Genomic DNA, 20,347 nt, shown 5'->3' with positions numbered 1-20,347 from the left:
TTTTGATTATTTGAATTATATTGTTGTCTCGAATAGTCAGTTTCATTAACTTAAAATAACTCAATTGGATGTTATATAATACTTATTATTTATTTGTTAATTTTTGACAAAAAAATATATTTACTTTTGAAGTATTTGTGAGGCGTATTTAAGGTGATGTTATCAGTTATTACAATTACTACATACAACTTTATATACTTGCCGATTTTTCAGGAGCAGAAACCAATGTGGTGCAAAAAATGTGGTCTATTGACAGCCATTAAGGATGCTTTTATGGTGAGTACTCGTCGTCTACATACACACATAGACATTATGCAGAAGTAAGTCATGTGTTGTATAATAATTGGTCTCAAACACAAAACAACAACATTATTTCTATGTATATGATATAACTAATGATCCACGATTTTGAATATAGACAGCGTATGAATGCTACTGCCTACTGGCCGCATGATGTATTTAGTATTTATAATTTGATAAAATAGGTTCACTTTTACTCAAATTACTCACTTCAAATTTCATAAATAATCTAATATTAAAATCATCGTCAATTTTACACATACTTACCAGCGTATCTAAAGCTCGATGATTGATAAGATGCTTGAAAAAATATAGATAAAAGATACATTAATTTGCACCTATGGATACAAAGTAAAAATTATATTTTCACGATTTTATTTCATTATCAGTAATAATGGTTATTTTTTAAATGCACTTAATAGTTAATTATAATTTCTGAGTAGAACGATGAGTGTATTTATTTTGTAACATGTGTTTATTTCGGCATCTGTCATCACTTGTTGGGGCAATAAAAAGCTTCAATTTTTAACTTTGGTGGAGATTTCTACTAAAAGATTAAATCTAGTTAGTACTTGGGGGGGGAGTGGTACTCAAAAGTAAGAATCAAATTTTTAATATAACCTGTAAAAACAACAAAAAAGTAAGACAAACGAGAATTTTTACGCAAAATCAGTATTTGGCAAAAATTTATATTTTTTTGGTGTAATTCAAAAACTTTATCTGTATATAATTAAATTTTTCAAAATATGTTGGTATAAGCATTTTATATATATGATATAATTTAAAAAATATTTTGATTCTCTTTGAGATATTTATAGACATTTGAAATTTTTTTTTTTTATACTTTTATTGTTTGTTTATTACGAAATAAAATGTCAAAAAACATTAATACAAATAAAAATGTACAATATTTTATTTATAGCTGAGTAAAAATGGTTGCCAATTAAATGCAGTCTTCAGAAATCTTTCATTTACCATTAAAAAAACATTTTAAATAATACAATCGCAATATTTTTCGGAAGCGTTGAAGTTGAAATTTTAACAAAATTCATCAAAATCGTGAAAATTTGTTAAATATTTTATACTAAGAAATTCATAAAAAGATATCTTTTGTATCTAAGAGTTGAAAATTTAATACAAGACTCCTCATCAGTTTTTGTATCTATAACAAAAAAAAAAAATTACCGAAAAATCATAATAATATCCAAGGTTTTTATTCATTTTTTATTTTTTTGTAATTAAAAACGAACAACAACTGTTTTCACCAAATATGTATGTAAGCACTTCTTATAAATGTAATACATCAACTACAATAACTCATTTGGCACCTACTGCGCTAGAAATTTGTACCTAATTTAAAAAAAAATATTTACTAAGTTGCTTAAACATAAAATATACTTGTAAATAGTTTATTTAACCTATGGTATAATTATTAACTTTTTAGTTATACAAAGTAATCTACGTAATGTAAGATGCTTATAATGTATGTCTTAATTAAATAGATCACGTTTTATATAAACTTATTCACAATACTACATCATGCAAAAAAACGAGTGACAGTGATACATCTTTGTAATGTAGGTAATTAAAAAAATTAGATATACATGTACAAACATACGTTTGCACAACTAGGCCCTATGGAGAAAAATACGCTTAAATAAATAATACTTTTATGACCTAGAATTCAACGATAAATAAGTGTTTACAATATTTGTTTTATTTAAACGAATATAATATCCATTATTAAAATATCGTACATTATAATTTACAATGAAAACTTGTTGGCCTCGCTCAAAGTCAGAACTAACTTCTCTGGTCATCTTTTCACAGATTTATAAATACAGTCTGTAACCATAATATTAAAGACTATCTTAATCAAGTGGTCAATGTAAAATAATAAAGAAACAATATTAGTTTTGATCACACTCACGAACATTTATCCAAAATAATTTTCTCAAACTCGTTCAATATAGCGACGTTCGACATATTAAGAATCTACCGATTCTAAACTGTATGACTATATCTAAAGATACTACCCATCCTTATACATATACAGTCGAATTCGCTTATAACAATCTCTGAGGGACCTAGGGAATCTGATCCTAGAACAGAACTTCGTTATATCCGGATTATAAAAAGTAACTTGATTTTTTTGAAAAATTGATTTATTAAAAAAAATGTTTACTATTAATTTTATTTAATATTATACATATTATAACATTCAAGGTATTTATAATTTTTAATAAAAGTACTTATTATATACAGTATATGTTTACGATTTGTTTGAAAAATAATCTATTATAGTGGTTTGTTCATAATTTGAATAATAATTTTTAACAAAATTAGAAATGTTGTTTAATGCTATTGATACATCTAGCGTATTTATATCACTGTTTACCGAAACAAAAGTACGCACCTGATCAATATAAAAATACATTTCTGAAATCGATAGTACTTTAAACACGATTTCTTCGCTCTCTTCGTCAGCATGACAGCATGTACACTTTCATCATCATTTGCATTCAAATAGACTTGACAATTTATTTTTCATTGGGTTCTTTGTTGGTCAAAGGAGTATCACGAAATCAAATTTACTACACGGCCAGTATACGCATTATTAATTGCTAAAGGCGATTATTAAAACCAATTTTCGTTTCAAAATAACATCGCCATATCCGGATTATCGTTATAAACGAATAAAAGTACTACACATAACATATAAAACAAACCAAATACATTGCTTGGAATCGTGTTACCCGAAATATCGTTATACTACGGCATCGTAATAAGCGAATTTGACTGTAGTTATGAAATTACGCTTACGCAGATGCGCGTCAAAATAAGAAGCTGGTCTTTTATAGGGTGATGACTGATTATAGATTATTCAACTGTACTTAGGTAGATATATAGGTAGTTAAAAAGTATAGGTCGGACGTTCAATAATGTGGTTACTGATTATATATGTTAGTGACGAGGGTTTTAGAGGCGGCGAACATTGAAAATATAAAGCACAGGTATTTCAACTGCACGACTTATATGCATCACTCGTTAAAATACACGCCAAGTCCATAACATTATATTATATAGGAGGTGATAATCGATTTCTTCAAATATTATACGATATGCTGTAGATGAAAATGAACGCGTTCATGAAGTCGATGTCGTCGTTCGCCCCAGCGCCGAGTGGACAACGTCTCTTGTCGGCGTCTCCGTGGACTGCAGAATTAATGATGCCGCAGCTCGCTCCGCCACAGTCGTCTTGGTGGTCGTCGCCCACTCCATCGTTTTGGCGGTCACCTCCATCGTCGTCGTCGAATTGGTGGTGGTGGTGTTGACGAACGTATCGTCCGACGAACAAATCGCTGAGAAAAAAATGATACAAAAAACGATTTAGCCCTTACACTGCAGGCCACGCGCCTACCCATAACACATTATATCATTACGTGTAATATTGTTATTAGTATTTAATGTACCTTTTTATATCAACACGTACACGTTATACACGCTATACTATATAATATATTATGTGATTGCGTTCTGTACATATACAAGTATTGTAGTACGTGATTTTAGTACACAGCAATATAGTACGATTCATATTATAACATTATGTACTCATTTGATAATGATATCATCGTATTTAAAAAAGTCCGTAAATATTTATGTAATTTTTTTATTATTATTTTTATTATTATTTTTTACTACTTATTTTTACTGTTAGACAAGACGTATCTATCTTATAAATATACAAATAAGTATATACCGTTAACTAATTAGGTACCGAATACATATTTCTATGATTATATTTGGTAGTTTTAAGTAGATATCTATAGTCAAATAAAAACTTTATGTATCTGAATCCTACCTAATTGTATTAGTGATAAATGCGTTGAACGTATTAAAATAAAAAAATAAATAACTTGCGGCACGACATCGTAATTTATATCAATATCACATTTAACCTATGTAACGATTAATGATGTATTATAATATTATTAATACAATAATACCTATTACCAAAATATTATATTTAAATGATTTTGTATTTAATGTGTATTGTGTATCAACTAATGCATTTTTAAAATGCACAGCCGAATGCATAATAATTATTATGGTCGTAAAATTGATATTTACAATTTTATAATTTACACTATCTGGTGTAGTACTATATTTTATTTTATTTAAATTGATACCTACGTTAATATTGACATTGTGTATATAATAAATAATGTTAATTTCCAAAGGCGCGAGGAATAGCTCAAGTGGGTAGGTTACAGCTTGGTATCATAATACAAGACAATGGTAATAAGTTGCACTCGTTTGATCACCCAGAGTTATTTCCATCGTAGAGCGACTCAGACGTGTATTTTTTCCAGAAATTTTATTAATATATAATATTTTTATCCATATACGTTTAACCAATCGATTATCAACAAATATTACATGCCACACTTCTTTCACAATGCCCAAGTGTCAATAAAAATACAAACACCGAGTCATATTTGGTATAGACTATTGTCTATTGGTACGGACACAGAAAACGTTTAAGTACTATGAACATTTAACACAAATATTTTTCTAATTATAATTCTAGTGTTCAGTACGATTAACTAGAACTCAATAGTGCAATAACTAGATAACGACTGAATGTATGCAGTCTGGTCTCTTGCATAGAAATAGGAATTACGAAAAATAACTTTTCGGTTATTAACGATCATTCTTTTCTAGAATTTTTAAGGTTCTTGTAGTGTACGGACAAAATTACGTGAATGTAAACAAATTTGCCTACCCTAGTGCCGTAACAATATGGTTGTCAAAAGTCCATATAAAAAATAATTATTTTATGTTTAATTATTAGTTGGTAGGGCCGGTAGGAGTGTTGACACCTTAAATATAATTCGAGACAAAGATACAAAATATAAGTTATAAGTTTCAAAGATACATACAAAGTACAAGATATTTTATATTTTTAATATTTTATTTAATTGTATTAAACTCAAATAAAAACTCCTTATAAAATATTAAATAATATTAAATTTTCTCTTATAATATTTTAATTTAATGAAATTTAAAATTACCTCTAAATATTTTTATTAATAGGTTTATCTTCAATTATTAATTTTTATCATCCAAGTGCTAAATATTTCCACCTAATTTTTTATTTACAATCAGTGCTTTTGTGTTCAGTTATAGTTTCCATTAGTTTGGTAAAATTTGTGAATTACCATTTAATGCACATGCCATTTTATGTATTTCACGTTTTAAATTTTAAATGAGCATCATATGTTTCCATTCTAGTCATTTACATGTTCTACAATAATAATGAATTTTTTTATTTGATAATTACATTAATATTTATAATTAATTATTATATTCAATATTTAAATATATCAAACATTGTAATTGTTATGTTTAATATTATAAATTAAACTTTTTAATTTACTAATCCGTATCTATTATTAAAAATATATAGTAGTATAAAGCTGTTGAGTCTGAATGTTTGAACACACAAATTTCGGAAACTGAAATTGTTATTATTCTATCTAATTTCGTCCCTAATTGAACTTTGATTATAAATAAAAATCATGCTTTTGTATCTTTTATATTTTTAAACAGTTAAAAAAAACTCTTATGGGGAACCTAATCTTGTATTAAGTTTTCAAGCTTTTTTATCGATCGACATTAATAAAGATAAAACAAAAACAAAATCAAAAATGTCAAATGTCTTTGTATATAATACATAATAATATTAATTAAATTAGTAATATATATATATATATATATGTATTAAATTTGAATTAAAATGTGTCTACAGAATTCGCACAATATTAGTAGATCGACCACGTAAGTGGTAGGTATGTACTATGTCTACATTTTTATTTGACACTTGTATAATAAATAATAATATACAGGCAGCAAAATTGAACCCCTTCGATTTCTTTTTGAAAAATCATTGGTAAGTAGGTATGTTATTTTAATTTATATATGAAAAAAAAACTTAATAATATACAATACGAGACCGTGACACGTTTTGGTACACCATAACGTCCATAACTCTTGAAAAATAACGCGTTTGGGTACAATATAGTGCACATATTATGGTAGTATCCCACTAGGCTCGTGAGGCTCAATACACTGTTGCAAACATTCAAGAAACATACATTTTTAAGTGCCAATGTTAACATAAAAATGTAACGTTCCATCTAACTGACATTAATGGTTTTGAAAAAACATTGCTTTGTAAATGCGCAATGTTCCCTGCAACACGTTACAAGAATGTTCCAGTAAAATAAAAGTTCTAGCCTATCCGATAACATATTATATATATATATATATATATAAGATTATAACACAACATTTGTAACGGGTTTTAACGTTTTTTCAACCAAAAATATACATATTGATATTATTGTACACTATTATACAAAATACAACATACGTCTATACATGTTATCGACGACCAGCAGCGCATCTTCTGACTAGTGACTACCATAACATCGTATCCATTTCATTGTGTCCATGATTAACTAACTAGGTATGTCAGCGACTTTACCGATCCCAGTATTAATACGCGCAGCCAGTTTATTCCAATAGAATGTGACGGCAGCCGCCAAGGATTTTATTTTTGGCGGGATTGCGGGAGTGCGGAATATCATACACCTCATACTAATAGACGGGTCATCTGTGGGTGGACGCGGGTGGGTGGTGCGGTCTTTCCTAACTGTGATAGTACGCGGTGTGAGTATTGATAGGACGCACGGTTACAATGATTGTACGATCCCAAAGATCTTGTGCGTGCGCGTGTGCAGTGTGCATGTATTACCATGTACCGTCTATAAGTATAAGGTCTATGTGGAATATACTGAATACTGATAACAAATCCTTGGCGGATGACGTAGCACGATGCGTGCCATTCGATTGCTGACATACCTAGTTAGTTAATCATGGTTTAGTCAATATACGTAGCCGCGTTGGTAACAGATATAAATTTGTTTCGTCATACGAATCATAGATGTTTTGATGTAAAACAATTATTAATTAAACATTTAAACACATAATATTGATAATTTGAATATTTAAACTACCGACTACGTCATATGGTAGTATATCATATACATGAACTAAGATACACTATACGCCCTAGTAATTGTTAAGGTCCCTTCCCATACATGTGACAATACCAGAAATTTTTCGTAAATCCCACTCTCTACCTCCCACCAAGACGATGCCAGTCCATTTCGTCTTGGTCCGTAACTGCAATAAAACTGTAATTGTCGAAACAGTCTTTGTTTCGGAATCGAATCTCGCGGCGCGGGTATCGTCAACTATTTTAAACCAGTTGACGCGGACCCGGGAAAACGATATTTGAATTCAAATGTCATATTCCCGCTGCGCCGGCTCTTACCAACAACCAGTCCACGGTAAGACGACGCCAGCGCCCTTGCCGACAACGGTTTTAGGAGCGCCGAAACAGTACCGGAAACCTGTACCGAACGGCCGATCGTCAGTCTTTGTGTTTACTCTTACTCGAAATAACGCACAACCAGCTGTCGCACATACCCGCACAACCGCCGCCATATTGCTTTTGTTCGTTACTGTTATAATAGTCTGTTGTCTTCGTTACGTTATTTTTTTTTTTTTGCACTACCGTGTACACTACCTTTACTGTTCTTTTCGTCGGCTCTTTTTACGAAAACAAAATACAGCTACAACAGCCACCCGAAATTGTGCTGTGGTGTTTCGTTCTGCCAGTGTTAACCAGCATCACCCACCAGCACCCGTAGCAATACGTGGCCCGAGCAACCAACCATCACTTCCGTGTCACAGTGATAGGTAGCTGTGTAAAGACCACATCAAAAACAAGTCACAGCGTTCTATTTTAACAATGATTTATGAACCGATTGAATTTTATCAGGTAAATAAATATATTTTATACTAAGTTATTTGTTTCCCAGCTGAAAATGATTGGACAAAAATTAACTGTTGTAATGTCTTATACTTATTATTAATAAAAAATGTTTATCTCAACAGAGCGGTAAAGTCATATTACCCCCGGAACCAACGAACGTAGATCCCTGCTTTAACGGGTTTCGATCTGGGTGTACTCCCGAGAAAATAATTAATAAAAAAATAATAAATGGTACGTATTACGTTTTAGTCAAGTGGAGAAACAGAGATGATCCGTCATACGTAAGGTATAATGAAGCAAGAAAAAAGTGCAGTCATTTGCTTATTCAATTTTATGAAAAACACACCGTTTTTTACAAACGGGCCAGTAATTAAGTAAATATAATTAAACTTAATTTTATTTATAAACATAATGCAACTTTGTATTAAGATTAGTGCATGCTTAAATAAAGAAAACATTTTGTTAATTTATATATTATGTATTATTAACCACCAAAGACATAACTACATAAGATAATGTTTTACCTACCTATTAACTACCTATATAAGGTACCTTATCTAACCTTTACCTATATTATACCTTATAAGTATAATAAGTATATCTATATTTAACCTTTTTGTTCTTAGATATATTTTGTATTTGTTAACTTAACTATATCTCTTTTATATATTATAAAGTAATTACTATTATATTATATACCTAAATTACCGTTCTATAGGTTTTTTTCTTTAGAAGATTTATTCTCATAAAAATAGGTATATAATATAAGTATAACAGTTTAAAACAAGGGCGTAGTCAGGGGGAAAAGGGGGGCTATAGCCGCCCCCTTCCCATTGACGGGTTTGTTTTTTTCGGCTATTTTGAGCCTTATTCATTTCAGAATATTCTGTATGGGTTTTTGTAATTTTTTTATATTTTTTGGTTATAATTGTTAAAAAAATGTAAAATATAATATGATTATGCATAACATTTTATGATTTCGTTTATTGTTGGTAGTTGTTTACTATCACCATCGGCAATATAAGATGTTAGCACCTCCCCCTCCCCCCTCATATGAAATTCCTAGCTACGCCACTTGTTGAAAAATTAAATTTGAAGTATATTTATTAAATTGTAAAAACATATATAAAATGTGCCCCATTAAATAACAACTGCAATTACGTGAGTTATGTAATGTTACGCATAATTATTTAATTTTTCATAATAAGTAACATCGTAACATGTGTGATATGTGTAACAAAATATTACATAAATTTAATCTGTGAATATTTATTTTGGTTTAAATTCGATAACTAGTGAGAAGTGAGTATATATTAAAGTTGTGAACAAAATTACCCGACAGGCAGTGTTGGTAAAATATATCAAATAACCATGTGGATTAAATCACTAATAATTCATTCAACATTCATTTAGATTAGATAATATATTATAACCAATTATTTTTTTATCCAAATAAAAAAAAAATTATCTGTATAAAAAATAAATACATTCATTTATATTTCTATTATAAACTTATGAATAGTGAATTTTTATGATATCGTATTTATTCCCTTATTAATTTTGACTGAAGTTCAAAGGGAGTTCCCAATTTATATCTTAAAAATATGGCTTATGTTATGGCACCAAGCATTGGTTCCACTAACTTAGGAAACCGTCACTGATATAGAATTATTTTATCAATATAATAGTTTATAAATACAAAATAAATAACCTTCAAACGTGTTTTTATTCTAAGTCCTTGGTAATTTAACATGTTAAAACAATTTCAATTGTTTTTATTCCAAACTGTTTATGTAAATACTTATGTGTATATCTTTTAAAATAAATTGTTTTAAATTTATCTTATAGGCCATAAATTATGTGTTGTCCAAATATTATTTATACTATGATTTAATATACAGTGTTGTACACATTCTAATACACATATACTTTTCTTTTATTTTTTAAATGTCACAAATCCAATGATTAAAAATATTATTTTTATTTTTCAGATGATGGCTGTAAATTGATAGAGAAGTTTCGAAGTTATCTTCAATACCCGAAAACTATCTATTATCATGATGTATCATTTCAGTTTATTTTTATTTTCTGACCTATAATCATTTTTTTTTTTTGTATTAAATATTATCTAAACACAATATACTTATGTATTTTCATCGGTAGGTAACTGAAAATTTAAATGATTTTATAATAATTACACACACATAAATGTTTATGTACCTGCAGTAAAAAGAAAAATTATCATTTAATATTATAATAAATTATTTTATTTTAATTAAATAAATATTTTAATAACAGTACAATGTTTTAAGTTTACTTTTTGAACTCTGATAAAAACTTAATTTTATCCTAAAACGTTTATTAGAACGTTACATCATATTTAAATTCTAGAACGACAATTTTTTTTTTATATATACATTTTATTATTGAAAAGTTTAAGACAGTATTTTTTTCGTAGTAAAGAACTAAAGAATTTATAATTTTTATTTTTGTCTGGTCCATGAAATCTTTTTATTTCATGAATATGGCCCGAGAGTCCGAAAAGATTGACGATCACTGGTTTATAGGTGTTTGAAAAAATATTTGTAAGTTCATACAATTTTTATGAACATACAAATATTACTGGGCTATTTATAAATTACCTACGAATGCTCATTTTACCTTGTTCCTCTCAATTTTTGGTATTCTAATAGTAATAAAACATAAATAAGAATACTCATTATGCACAGAACGTAACAAATTATAATAATTTAGTATGACACGTTAGTTCATAATAATTGTATAATTAATCAAACAAAATATGTCGAGATAGTACTGTCTGTCATAGCTATTAAACACCATATGATGGAAGTTTATACTGTATAATTATCATATGATTATCAACTAGTATTTATAGTTACAATACGACAATACGATACTTATTATACTAAACTTCAATTGAAATCGATCACTGTTGTTTTTGAAATATAAAAATACAATATATTTAAAAAATATTTATCTATTTTTGTGCTTTTATCCTACTACTGAGGTATAAGAGAGCAAACAGTGATCACAATTAGTATATGTAACCTTTTAGTTGGTTGACCGCAACTAGTATGTAATTTTTTATTTTGACCACAACTAGTAAACACCGGTATGTCTCACTTATCACAGACAAATAAACCAATATTATCATTATAATCCATACTGGTGAAAAATAAAAATGAACCTCGTATGTAGGACAAAAAATATTTTATATACATTTATATATTTTTTTATATTTTAAATATTAATAGATATATATTGCAACAGTCAATACGTACAAAAAATTCAAACCTATAACAAATAATTATATCAATGAATAAGATTCTAAAGCATTACAAAAACTACATAAAATACTGTAATGATATATATATAATAAATCATCATTAATTAATTAGATGTAATTTATTTTAATATTTAACAATTAAACTGTAGCAATTATTCATAATTTAATTTAAAGGACATGGAGAATCTAATCCCGAACCGAACTTCGTTATATCCGGATTATAATAAGTAGGTAACTTGATTTTTTTTGATAAATTGATTTATTAAAAAAAATGTTTACTATATAATTTTATTTAATATTATACATATTATAACATTCAAGGTATTTATAATTTTTAATAAAAGTACTTATTATATACAGTATATGTTTACGATTTGTTTGAAAAATAATCTATTATAGTGGTTTGTTCATAATTTGAATAATAATTTTTAACAAAATTAGAAATGTTGTTTAATGCTATTGATACATCTAGCGTATTTATATCACTGTTTACCGAAACAAAAGTACGCACCTGATCAATATAAAAATACATTTCTGAAATCCATTGTACTTTAAACACGATTTCTTCGCTCTCTTCGTCAGCATGACAGCATGTACACTTTCATCATCATTTGCATTCAAATAGACTTGACAATTTATTTTTCATTGGGTTCTTTGTTGGTCAAAGGAGTATCACGAAATCAAATTTACTACGCGGCCAGTATACGCATTATTAATTGCTAAAGGCGATTATTAAAACCAATTTTCGTTTCAAAATAACATCGCCATATCCGGATTATCGTTATAAACGAATAAAAGTACTACACATAACATATAAAACAAACCAAATACATTGCTTGGAATCGTGTTACCCGAAATATCGTTATACTACGGCATCGTAATAAGCGAATTTGACTGTAGTTATGAAATTACGCTTACGCAGATGCGCGTCAAAATAAGAAGCTGGTCTTTTATAGGGTGATGACTGATTATAGATTATTCAACTGTACTTAGGTAGATATATAGGTAGTTAAAAAGTATAGGTCGGACGATCAATAATGTGGTTACTGATTATATATGTTAGTGACGAGGGTTTTAGAGGCGGCGAACATTGAAAATATAAAGCACAGGTATTTCAACTGCACGACTTATATGCATCACTCGTTAAAATACACGCCAAGTCCATAACATTATATTATATAGGAGGTGATAATCGATTTCTTCAAATATTATACGATATGCTGTAGATGAAAATGAACGCGTTCATGAAGTCGATGTCGTCGTTCGCCCCAGCGCCGAGTGGACAACGTCTCTTGTCGGCGTCTCCGTGGACTGCAGAATTAATGATGCCGCAGCTCGCTCCGCCACAGTCGTCTTGGTGGTCGTCGCCCACTCCATCGTTTTGGCGGTCACCTCCATCGTCGTCGTCGAATTGGTGGTGGTGGTGTTGACGAACGTATCGTCCGACGAACAAATCGCTGAGAAAAAAATGATACAAAAAACGATTTAGCCCTTACACTGCAGGCCACGCGCCTACCCATAACACATTATATCATTACGTGTAATATTGTTATTAGTATTTAATGTACCTTTTTATATCAACACGTACACGTTATACACGCTATACTATATAATATATTATGTGATTGCGTTCTGTACATATACAAGTATTGTAGTACGTGATTTTAGTACACAGCAATATAGTACGATTCATATTATAACATTATGTACTCATTTGATAATGATATCATCGTATTTAAAAAAGTCCGTAAATATTTATGTAATTTTTTTATTATTATTTTTATTATTATTTTTTACTACTTATTTTTACTGTTAGACAAGACGTATCTATCTTATAAATATACAAATAAGTATATAACGTTAACTAATTAGGTACCGAATACATATTTCTATGATTATATTTGGTAGTTTTAAGTAGATATCTATAGTCAAATAAAAACTTTATGTATCTGAATCCTACCTAATTGTATTAGTGATAAATGCGTTGAACGTATTAAAATAAAAAAATAAATAACTTGCGGCACGACATCGTAATTTATATCAATATCACATTTAACCTATGTAACGATTAATGATGTATTATAATATTATTAATACAATAATACCTATTACCAAAATATTATATTTAAATGATTTTGTATTTAATGTGTATTGTGTATCAACTAATGCATTTTTAAAATGCACAGCCGAATGCATAATAATTATTATGGTCGTAAAATTGATATTTACAATTTTATAATTTACACTATCTGGTGTAGTACTATATTTTATTTTATTTAAATTGATACCTACGTTAATATTGACATTGTGTATATAATAAATAATGTTAATTTCCAAAGGCGCGAGGAATAGCTCAAGTGGGTAGGTTACAGCTTGGTATCATAATACAAGACAATGGTAATAAGTTGCACTCGTTTGATCACCCAGAGTTATTTCCATCGTAGAGCGACTCAGACGTGTATTTTTTCCAGAAATTTTATTAATATATAATATTTTTATCCATATACGTTTAACCAATCGATTATCAACAAATATTACATGCCACACTTCTTTCACAATGCCCAAGTGTCAATAAAAATACAAACACCGAGTCATATTTGGTATAGACTATTGTCTATTGGTACGGACACAGAAAACGTTTAAGTACTATGAACATTTAACACAAATATTTTTCTAATTATAATTCTAGTGTTCAGTACGATTAACTAGAACTCAATAGTGCAATAACTAGATAACGACTGAATGTATGCAGTCTGGTCTCTTGCATAGAAATAGGAATTACGAAAAATAACTTTTCGGTTATTAACGATCATTCTTTTCTAGAATTTTTAAGGTTCTTGTAGTGTACGGACAAAATTACGTGAATGTAAACAAATTTGCCTACCCTAGTGCCGTAACAATATGGTTGTCAAAAGTCCATATAAAAAATAATTATTTTATGTTTAATTATTAGTTGGTAGGGCCGGTAGGAGTGTTGACACCTTAAATATAATTCGAGACAAAGATACAAAATATAAGTTATAAGTTTCAAAGATACATACAAAGTACAAGATATTTTATATTTTTAATATTTTATTTAATTGTATTAAACTCAAATAAAAACTCCTTATAAAATATTAAATAATATTAAATTTTCTCTTATAATATTTTAATTTAATGAAATTTAAAATTACCTCTAAATATTTTTATTAATAGGTTTATCTTCAATTATTAATTATTATCATACCAAGTGCTAAATATTTCCACCTAATTTTTTATTTACAATCAGTGCTTTTGTGTTCAGTTATAGTTTCCATTAGTTTGGTAAAATTTGTGAATTACCATTTAATGCACATGCCATTTTATGTATTTCACGTTTTAAATTTTAAATGAGCATCATATGTTTCCATTCTAGTCATTTACATGTTCTACAATAATAATGAATTTTTTTATTTGATAATTACATTAATATTTATAATTAATTATTATATTCAATATTTAAATATATCAAACATTGTAATTTTTATGTTTAATATTATAAATTAAACTTTTTAATTTACTAATCCGTATCTATTATTAAAAATATATAGTAGTATAAAGCTGTTGAGTCTGAATGTTTAAACACACAAATTTCGGAAACTGAAATTGTTATTATTCTATCTAATTTCGTCCCTAATTGAACTTTGATTATAAATAAAAATCATGCTTTTGTATCTTTTATATTTTTAAACAGTTAAAAAAAACTCTTATGGGGAACCTAATCTTGTATTAAGTTTTCAAGCTTTTTTATCGATCGACATTAATAAAGATAAAACAAAAACAAAATCAAAAATGTCAAATGTCTTTGTATATAATACATAATAATATTAATATATAATATATATTAATTAAATTAGTAATATATATATATATATATATATGTATTAAATTTGAATTAAAATGTGTCTACAGAATTCGCACAATATTAGTAGATCGACCACGTAAGTGGTAGGTATGTACTATGTCTACATTTTTATTTGACACTTGTATAATAAATAATAATATACAGGCAGCAAAATTGAACCCCTTCGATTTCTTTTTGAAAAATCATTGGTAAGTAGGTATGTTATTTTAATTTATATATGAAAAAAAAACTTAATAATATACAATACGAGACCGTGACACGTTTTGGTACACCATAACGTCCATAACTCTTGAAAAATAACGCGTTTGGGTACAATATAGTGCACATATTATGGTAGTATCCCACTAGGCTCGTGAGGCTCAATACACTGTTGCAAACATTCAAGAAACATACATTTTTAAGTGCCAATGTTAACATAAAAATGTAACGTTCCATCTAACTGACATTAATGGTTTTGAAAAAACATTGCTTTGTAAATGCGCAATGTTCCCTGCAACACGTTACAAGAATGTTCCAGTAAAATAAAAGTTCTAGCCTATCCGATAACATATTATATATATATATATATATAAGATTATAACACAACATTTGTAACGGGTTTTAACGTTTTTTCAACCAAAAATATACATATTGATATTATTGTACACTATTATACAAAATACAACATACGTCTATACATGTTATCGACGACCAGCAGCGCATCTTCTGACTAGTGACTACCATAACATCGTATCCATTTCATTGTGTCCATGATTAACTAACTAGGTATGTCAGCGACTTTACCGATCCCAGTATTAATACGCGCAGCCAGTTTATTCCAATAGAATGTGACGGCAGCCGCCAAGGATTTTATTTTTGGCGGGATTGCGGGAGTGCGGAATATCATACACCTCATACTAATAGACGGGTCATCTGTGGGTGGACGCGGGTGGGTGGTGCGGTCTTTCCTAACTGTGATAGTACGCGGTGTGAGTATTGATAGGACGCACGGTTACAATGATTGTACGATCCCAAAGATCTTGTGCGTGCGCGTGTGCAGTGTGCATGTATTACCATGTACCGTCTATAAGTATAAGGTCTATGTGGAATATACTGAATACTGATAACAAATCCTTGGCGGATGACGTAGCACGATGCGTGCCATTCGATTGCTGACATACCTAGTTAGTTAATCATGGTTTAGTCAATATACGTAGCCGCGTTGGTAACAGATATAAATTTGTTTCGTCATACGAATCATAGATGTTTTGATGTAAAACAATTATTAATTAAACATTTAAACACATAATATTGATAATTTGAATATTTAAACTACCGACTACGTCATATGGTAGTATATCATATACATGAACTAAGATACACTATACGCCCTAGTAATTGTTAAGGTCCCTTCCCATACATGTGACAATACCAGAAATTTTTCGTAAATCCCACTCTCTACCTCCCACCAAGACGATGCCAGTCCATTTCGTCTTGGTCCGTAACTGCAATAAAACTGTAATTGTCGAAACAGTCTTTGTTTCGGAATCGAATCTCGCGGCGCGGGTATCGTCAACTATTTTAAACCAGTTGACGAGGACCCGGGAAAACGATATTTGAATTCAAATGTCATATTCCCGCTGCGCCGGCTCTTACCAACAACCAGTCCACGGTAAGACGACGCCAGCGCCCTTGCCGACAACGGTTTTAGGAGCGCCGAAACAGTACCGGAAACCTGTACCGAACGGCCGATCGTCAGTCTTTGTGTTTACTCTTACTCGAAATAACGCACAACCAGCTGTCGCACATACCCGCACAACCACCGCCATATTGCTTTTGTTCGTTACTGTTATAATAGTCTGTTGTCTTCGTTTCGTTATTTTTTTTTTTTTGCACTACCGTGTACACTACCTTTACTGTTCTTTTCGTCGGCTCTTTTTACGAAAACAAAATACAGCTACAACAGCCACCCGAAATTGTGCTGTGGTGTTTCGTTCTGCCAGTGTTAACCAGCATCACCCACCAGCACCCGTAGCAATACGTGGCCCGAGCAACCAACCATCACTTCCGTGTCACAGTGATAGGTAGCTGTGTAAAGACCACATCAAAAACAAGTCACAGCGTTCTATTTTAACAATGATTTATGAACCGATTGAATTTTATCAGGTAAATAAATATATTTTATACTAAGTTATTTGTTTCCCAGCTGAAAATGATTGGACAAAAATTAACTGTTGTAATGTCTTATACTTATTATTAATAAAAAATGTTTATCTCAACAGAGCGGTAAAGTCATATTACCCCCGGAACCAACGAACGTAGATCCCTGCTTTAACGGGTTTCGATCTGGGTGTACTCCCGAGAAAATAATTAATAAAAAAATAATAAATGGTACGTATTACGTTTTAGTCAAGTGGAGAAACAGAGATGATCCGTCATACGTAAGGTATAATGAAGCAAGAAAAAAGTGCAGTCATTTGCTTATTCAATTTTATGAAAAACACACCGTTTTTTACAAACGGGCCAGTAATTAAGTAAATATAATTAAACTTAATTTTATTTATAAACATAATGCAACTTTGTATTAAGATTAGTGCATGCTTAAATAAAGAAAACATTTTGTTAATTTATATATTATGTATTATTAACCACCAAAGACATAACTACATAAGATAATGTTTTACCTACCTATTAACTACCTATATAAGGTACCTTATCTAACCTTTACCTATATTATACCTTATAAGTATAATAAGTATATCTATATTTAACCTTTTTGTTCCTAGATATATTTTGTATTTGTTAACTTAACTATATCTCTTTTATATATTATAAAGTAATTACTATTATATTATATACCTAAATTACCGTTCTATAGGTTTTTTTCTTTAGAAGATTTATTCTCATAAAAATAGGTATATAATATAAGTATAACAGTTTAAAACAAGGGCGTAGTCAGGGGGAAAAGGGGGGCTATAGCCGCCCCCTTCCCATTGACGGGTTTGTTTTTTTCGGCTATTTTGAGCCTTATTCATTTCAGAATATTCTGTATGGGTTTTTGTAATTTTTTTATATTTTTTGGTTATAATTGTTAAAAAAATGTAAAATATAATATGATTATGCATAACATTTTATGATTTCGTTTATTGTTGGTAGTTGTTTACTATCACCATCGGCAATATAAGATGTTAGCACCTCCCCCTCCCCCCTCATATGAAATTCCTAGCTACGCCACTTGTTGAAAAATTAAATTTGAAGTATATTTATTAAATTGTAAAAACATATATAAAATGTGCCCCATTAAATAACAACTGCAATTACGTGAGTTATGTAATGTTACGCATAATTATTTAATTTTTCATAATAAGTAACATCGTAACATGTGTGATATGTGTAACAAAATATTACATAAATTTAATCTGTGAATATTTATTTTGGTTTAAATTCGATAACTAGTGAGAAGTGAGTATATATTAAAGTTGTGAACAAAATTACCCGACAGGCAGTGTTGGTAAAATATATCAAATAACCATGTGGATTAAATCACTAATAATTCATTCAACATTCATTTAGATTAGATAATATATTATAACCAATTATTTTTTTATCCAAATAAAAAAAAAATTATCTGTATAAAAAATAAATACATTCATTTATATTTCTATTATAAACTTATGAATAGTGAATTTTTATGATATCGTATTTATTCCCTTATTAATTTTGACTGAAGTTCAAAGGGAGTTCCCAATTTATATCTTAAAAATATGGCTTATGTTATGGCACCAAGCATTGGTTCCACTAACTTAGGAAACCGTCACTGATATAGAATTATTTTATCAATATAATAGTTTATAAATACAAAATAAATAACCTTCAAACGTGTTTTTATTCTAAGTCCTTGGTAATTTAACATGTTAAAACAATTTCAATTGTTTTTATTCCAAACTGTTTATGTAAATACTTATGTGTATATCTTTTAAAATAAATTGTTTTAAATTTATCTTATAGGCCATAAATTATGTGTTGTCCAAATATTATTTATACTATGATTTAATATACAGTGTTGTACACATTCTAATACACATATACTTTTCTTTTATTTTTTAAATGTCACAAATCCAATGATTAAAAATATTATTTTTATTTTTCAGATGATGGCTGTAAATTGATAGAGAAGTTTCGAAGTTATCTTCAATACCCGAAAACTATCTATTATCATGATGTATCATTTCAGTTTATTTTTATTTTCTGACCTATAATCATTTTTTTTTTTTGTATTAAATATTATCTAAACACAATATACTTATGTATTTTCATCGGTAGGTAACTGAAAATTTAAATGATTTTATAATAATTACACACACATAAATGTTTATGTACCTGCAGTAAAAAGAAAAATTATCATTTAATATTATAATAAATTATTTTATTTTAATTAAATAAATATTTTAATAACAGTACAATGTTTTAAGTTTACTTTTTGAACTCTGATAAAAACTTAATTTTATCCTAAAACGTTTATTAGAACGTTACATCATATTTAAATTCTAGAACGACAATTTTTTTTTTATATATACATTTTATTATTGAAAAGTTTAAGACAGTATTTTTTTCGTAGTAAAGAACTAAAGAATTTATAATTTTTATTTTTGTCTGGTCCATGAAATCTTTTTATTTCATGAATATGGCCCGAGAGTCCGAAAAGATTGACGATCACTGGTTTATAGGTGTTTGAAAAAATATTTGTAAGTTCATACAATTTTTATGAACATACAAATATTACTGGGCTATTTATAAATTACCTACGAATGCTCATTTTACCTTGTTCCTCTCAATTTTTGGTATTCTAATAGTAATAAAACATAAATAAGAATACTCATTATGCACAGAACGTAACAAATTATAATAATTTAGTATGACACGTTAGTTCATAATAATTGTATAATTAATCAAACAAAATATGTCGAGA

The 20,347-nt window shown here is 28.8% G+C and overlaps 1 protein-coding gene and 2 long non-coding RNA genes across 3 annotated transcripts; all 3 read left to right on the top strand.

Moving 5' to 3' along the window:
• The first annotated feature begins 166 nt into the window (after positions 1 to 166).
• Positions 167 to 3,893, top strand: LOC113558128. The gene is made up of 2 exons (XM_026963637.2): positions 167 to 276; positions 3,432 to 3,893. Exons 1-2 carry the CDS (start codon positions 226 to 228, stop codon positions 3,633 to 3,635), a joined length of 255 nt encoding a protein of 84 aa, XP_026819438.2. The 5' UTR covers positions 167 to 225; the 3' UTR covers positions 3,636 to 3,893.
• A 4,061-nt stretch (positions 3,894 to 7,954) lies between these two features.
• Positions 7,955 to 10,337, top strand: LOC113558948. The gene is made up of 3 exons (XR_003405768.1): positions 7,955 to 8,215; positions 8,332 to 8,583; positions 10,201 to 10,337. It is a non-coding gene; the product is annotated as an uncharacterized LOC113558948 (long non-coding RNA).
• Positions 10,338 to 17,177: 6,840 nt separating this feature from the next.
• On the top strand, positions 17,178 to 19,666 carry LOC114253685. Its single transcript, XR_003625229.1, has 3 exons — positions 17,178 to 17,544; positions 17,661 to 17,912; positions 19,530 to 19,666. It is a non-coding gene; the product is annotated as an uncharacterized LOC114253685 (long non-coding RNA).
• The last annotated feature ends 681 nt before the right edge of the window (positions 19,667 to 20,347 follow it).

Source organism: Rhopalosiphum maidis, chromosome 3 (assembly GCF_003676215.2).
Source record: "Rhopalosiphum maidis isolate BTI-1 chromosome 3, ASM367621v3, whole genome shotgun sequence".
NCBI classification, from domain to species: Eukaryota; Metazoa; Arthropoda; class Insecta; order Hemiptera; family Aphididae; genus Rhopalosiphum; species Rhopalosiphum maidis.
The sequence above is the reverse complement of the archived record's forward strand: the minus strand, read 5'-3'. Positions and strand labels throughout refer to the sequence as shown.

Excerpts from the sequence above, each read along its gene's own strand:
- LOC113558128 (XM_026963637.2), top strand. The coding sequence starts at position 226 with ATGTGGTGCAAAAAATGTGGTCTATTGACAGCCATTAAGGATGCTTTT. Across the intron at positions 277-3,431 it reads CCATTAAGGATGCTTTTATG|ATGAAAATGAACGCGTTCAT; the intron begins GTGAGTACTCGT and ends GATATGCTGTAG.